Genomic DNA, 5,047 nt, shown 5'->3' with positions numbered 1-5,047 from the left:
TGGCCTGCGGCGCGTTTTGTTGTAGAAGCACTCTGTCCAGGGGAATAGCCCGCCGTTGCCTGTAGCTAACAGCCACATCCCTATAACCGCTCCTGTTCCAAACGCGGGAGAACCAGGGGATAAAATCATTGCTTTTAGGGTAGAAGAATCAGTGCTTGTCCATGTCTGGGTCAGGCCACTGTGCGACAAGGCAAGAACCAAGGCAGCCTTGCACAGAGAGATGAGGCTGGGCCCGCTTTCTTCTCCGAGACAGTTCTGGCAGGACAATGAACCTTTTGTGTAGCTCCATCTGAGGTTTCTTGTTGCTCTTTCTTCCTTACTTAGGGCAAGGAGGTCACTCGTACCTGCAAGAATGGCTTTGGTGGGCAGGGCTGCTGTGCAGTAAGTACCTGCTCTGAAACTGTAGCAAGACGTACTTTGGAGTGTGTTTGTCATTGCTTCCAGTTGCTTTTTTGTTTTATGATTGTGACCATTGTTTGACTGCATGATTTTTATCTGAGTGTCTGAGGATGTTGATCTAATTAAAACTCTAAAATATTCTAAAGTGTCATGCATTACCATGTGTCTCTGCTAAACAGGAGTTGAGGAGTTGGTCTAACTGGGTTGGGTTAAGTGCTTCTGAAACAGTCCACCCAGACGATGTAGCTGTAATGGCACATCCAGCACCCTGGGTTTAGTGCTGCAGCTATTTCAGCAGCTCTATTTTACACTTTTCAGTGTTAATAACTAATTATACTTGATTTATCCTTTAAAAAGCTGTAAAAGCTGTTCCAGGAGAAGAACATGACTTAGAAATACAAAATGGGTCAAAACTCCGTTCAGCTTTGAGGACACTATGGAAATAGTTTTCTGTGGTTGCTGCTCAGCTGCATAGCCACGTGTGACTACGGATCACCACATGTCACCACAAACCTTTTCTTCCCAAGGGAATCTATATCAGGCTTCTGCTTGTTCTTGCTGGTGCTTTTCTTTCCTGGTTGCACAACATACCTCAGAGAAACATGGGATGCTCAGGTGGAAACTGAGGCTCTCTTCTGACTGCACTCAAACCTGTATTATGCTGCATTGCTCCTGCTTTGATGCTCACCTGACACAATTTTATCTTGCAGTGGGAGTTGGAGAAGCAGCAAATTTTGCTGCCTATGCCTTTGCCCCTGCAACGCTGGTAACTCCTCTGGGTGCTCTAAGTGTCCTTGTTAGGTAAGCAGCCTCAGAAACACCCTTACCTCACCTATCACCCCTTAGCAGTAAAAGCAGTTGCTCTGCTTTCCTCTCTCTCTTCCCTCAGGAACCCTACCCCTTGGCCTAATTGGTTTGGGTTTTTTTTACTGTCTTTCAGTGCAGTTCTATCTTCTACTTTCCTGAATGAACAGCTGAATGTTCATGGGAAGATTGGCTGCATCCTGAGTATCCTGGGCTCCACGGTGATGGTGATCCATGCTCCACAAGAAGAAGAGGTTTCCAGCCTGGAGTCAATGGCAGAGAAGCTGAAAGATCCAGGTACTTAAATAAAAGGGGTCCTGTCAACTTCAGGCTTGGAAATGACAGTAGAAGGTAGAATACAGCTTCGCGAGGTTGGGAAGGACTGAACTAAAGGGTAATTGGGCTATTTCTTGTTCTGCACACCAGTGGAGGAAACATTCCGCTGTGTCCAGGATAGCTTGTGGTTTGCCTTCTGTGGTGCAGAATGGCTGGGGTATCCACACTCTAAATGGGAAAGACTGGTGAAAGTCAAACAGTATTTAATGCACGTGCTCAGAGGATTTACACCTTATTAACTAGCTCAAATCATACAGGGACATGCCACCTTCAGAATGGCTTTTTAGGACTGTCAAGTCCTCTTGACCCCGGATGAAGGAAGCAGACAGGAACCCCACCTCACAGACAGGGAGTCTGGGTGATGCTTCCAAGTCACTTTTACACCTTATTAACTAGCTCAAATCATACAGGGACATGCCACCTTCAGAATGGCTTTTTAGGACTGTCAAGTCCTCTTGACCCCGGATGAAGGAAGCAGACAGGGAGTCTGGGTGATGCTTTCAAGTCACTCGATCTGTGCTGAAGCAGGATGAGAACTTGGGTCATTAACAGTTACCAAGTGTGCTCTTTTTGTACTGTCTATGAGGTACAGATGCAAAAAGTGTAGAGCATGGGAATTAGCTGCAGCTGTCAGAAGAGGCTGGCCTGTGGCAGTGCCAGGATAGGAGAGGGAATTCCTGTACATGAGGGTGGCAGTGGTGTCCCTGAGGGAAGACAGAGGAGGAACTTCAGGCAAAGATAAACAAGTGATGCAAGGAGTTATACCCGAGATCAAGTAGTCCTGATATGTTAGAAGATGAATCAGGTTGCAAAGATATGATTTAGGCAATACCATAAACCACAGAAGATGGAGGAAGGAAGCACAGGGAGAAGATCAAAGCAGAGTAACAGGCAGACTCTGCTCCTCATTACAGGGAGCACTCTGGCAGGGCCTTGCACTCCTGTGATGTGGCACTTTTCCTCTTTATGCCACCACAGCCTCCAGAGTTCAGCTAGGGCTTCCCAAGCCTTCTGCCAGCCTCCTGGGCCCCCGGCAGAGCTGTGCCCTATCATCTTCCTGGTCAACAAGCCCCCCACCTCCGTTAGTGCTAGAGCCTGGCTGTGCCCCTACCCCTTCCAGCACAGGCAGCTGTATCCCCTGACAGGCTGACTTGGGTGGTGCTGTGGGGCAGCACTGTAGCTGCTGTTGTCTCTGCAGCTTTGCTCAGGCTGGAGACCAGCTCTGTTCCCAACCTCAGTCCCTACAGTTCAAGGCTAAAAACACAGACTGATGGGGCAGTTACCCACCTCTCCTCCATCTCTACTTGCCATTCAGTTACATCACTGGTGCTACAGTTCTCTGATAGAGCTCTTTAATTCTTCTTTCCCTGAGGATTCATTGTATTTGCTGTGTGTGTCCTGGTGAGCTCCCTTCTGCTTATCTTTGTGGCTGGACCCCGTTGTGGACAGAGCAACGTCCTAGTTTATGTTTTGGTCTGCTCTGCCATCGGCTCGCTTTCTGTGTCCTGTGTCAAAGGCTTGGGGATTACCCTGAAAGAACTGTTTTCCGGGAAGCCAGTCCTGAAAGAACCACTGGGCTGGGTGCTCCTGGTGTGCCTGGTGATCTGCATCAGCGTCCAGATCAACTATCTGAACAAAGCCTTGGACATCTTCAACACATCTGTGGTCACACCTGTTTACTACGTGCTGTTCACCACAGCAGTCATGATGTGCTCTGCCATCCTCTTCAAGGAGTGGCAACACATGGTGCTAGACAACATCATTGGCACCATCAGCGGCTTCCTCACCATTGTGTCTGGCATCTTCCTCCTGCACGCCTTTAGGGACATGCCCTTCACCTCCGACCTCCTGCCCCTCTTCCTGCAGCAAGGCAGGGTAGACCTGCATGCCACGTGGAGGAGCACAGACAGACATCAGTCATGTCAGCATCAGCCTCTTCTTTCCTCAGAGGACAAAGGCTCTCAGAGCACAGAGGAGGAAGAGGAGGAAGGTGAAAGCATGTGAGGAAGCCTCTCAGCTGCTACCTTTCTGCTCCCACTGCTGAGCAGCTCCACTGCAAGGTTGAACATGCTGCCTCAGCTGCTGCTAGCTACTACTGCACTAGCAGGAGTTGGCAGTTACCATCTACCTGCCCCAGGTGCAAGATGGGTGACCTGCCACTGCCAGGAGGCTGACAGGGACAGTGGCCTCCTGCAGCTACAGACAGGAGCCCTGGGAACCACACAGTTCCTGGGATCCGGTGCCTCTTCACTGTTCTTTTACATGAAGAATTGATCTGCCCTCGTCAGGACACAGGCTTCAGCTGTGCAGAGGCCTGCAGCACTAAGACAGTGCTAATCCTTACTAAATGTGAAGACCACACATTTGGGGAGGTCTCATTTTTAAAAATATACTTAGAAGATTAACAGCTACCAGATATTCTAACATGGTGCTAACATTACACGGAGAGAAGATGGATGTCTGGCTTTAAAGATGACATACCCAGAATATTAATTAAAAAATTCCTCTCTCAAGTACTTGTTTTGCTTACTCTGCTGGAATTTATTTACAGATTCAAATCCAGGAACAGAATACAGCCAAAACTGGAAAACTTCAGTGGTGCTGCCACATGCTCCTGTGGCTCTTAGAGGGACCAGCCTCCCCATGCAATATCTGCTGTGCAGGTGGATGAAGCACCTGCCTACTGCATCCTATTAAAAAACTACTTGCTCAGTTACCAGGTGACTAGTGATGCATTTGTACCAAGAGCTGGGCCAGCACTGAAAGGCATGAAGGATTACAGGGGTAGGAAGGACCATGCGGATGCTCGAGAGAAATTCAAGATAGGGACAGGAGAGGGAATCACTTAACTGTGGGAAACAGGAGTGATTTAAGAGTCCTTAGCTATTTAAGCAAGTTTCTGAAAGATGTCTAGACAGTTGTATCCTCATTTATGTGGGTTTATATCTGCATAGCTCAGTTTAACACATCCTGAACTTGTAGCCAGCAGCCTTCCTGGGAACAAGCCACCCATGTTAGGAACTCACACCCCCTGTCCAGCCACCCATGGCAAATGGACATGTGCAAAAGAAGTACTTTATGAAGTTCCTGCATAGAGCTCCAAGCCACTGTCAGTGGGTCACTCCAGGCTTCCCACTGCCATGCTGTATGTAAACACTGCTGAAATGCTACACTGCCTTTCCAGAGGGTGGTGGTTGTTTGTCCAGTTAGAAGCTCCTCTCTGTGTCCTGGGGGCAGAGGTCCAGATGACACAGCCACAGGCCTCCCTCCAGTGGTCTCCACAGGTAAAGATGCATGAAGTTATAAAGTCACTGGTTACTAATTTCCTACATTTTGTCTCTCTAAAGAAACTACTTTACACGACAGAAGGAGCTGTCAGCCCTTTGGGGAAGGGGAGGAAAGGCCACAGCCTCTCCCAGAAACAAGTCTGATTCACAGGACCAAATTAATTGAGCAAGAAATTAGAGCAGACTTTGTAGCCAGAAGAAAATTATGCCTCCTCCCTACC

At 48.4% G+C, this 5,047-nt stretch overlaps 1 protein-coding gene across 1 annotated transcript; it reads left to right on the top strand.

Moving 5' to 3' along the window:
- Window positions 1-324: 324 nt before the first annotated feature.
- LOC104458560 (magnesium transporter NIPA2-like) lies at window positions 325-3,543 on the top strand (the record flags this gene model as incomplete). The annotated part of the gene is made up of 4 exons (XM_010085224.1): window positions 325-381; window positions 1,110-1,200; window positions 1,340-1,500; window positions 2,912-3,543. Coding segments are annotated over 4 exons (941 nt in total), but the record flags the coding sequence as incomplete, so codon positions are not given.
- Between the last annotated feature and the right edge of the window lie 1,504 nt (window positions 3,544-5,047).

The sequence above is a fragment of the Pterocles gutturalis genome, unplaced genomic scaffold, assembly GCF_000699245.1.
Source record: "Pterocles gutturalis isolate BGI_N339 unplaced genomic scaffold, ASM69924v1 scaffold43840, whole genome shotgun sequence".
Lineage (NCBI taxonomy): Eukaryota > Metazoa > Chordata > Aves > Pterocliformes > Pteroclidae > Pterocles > Pterocles gutturalis.
Note: the sequence above shows the minus strand (reverse complement) of the source record. Positions and strands in the feature narration are given on the sequence as shown.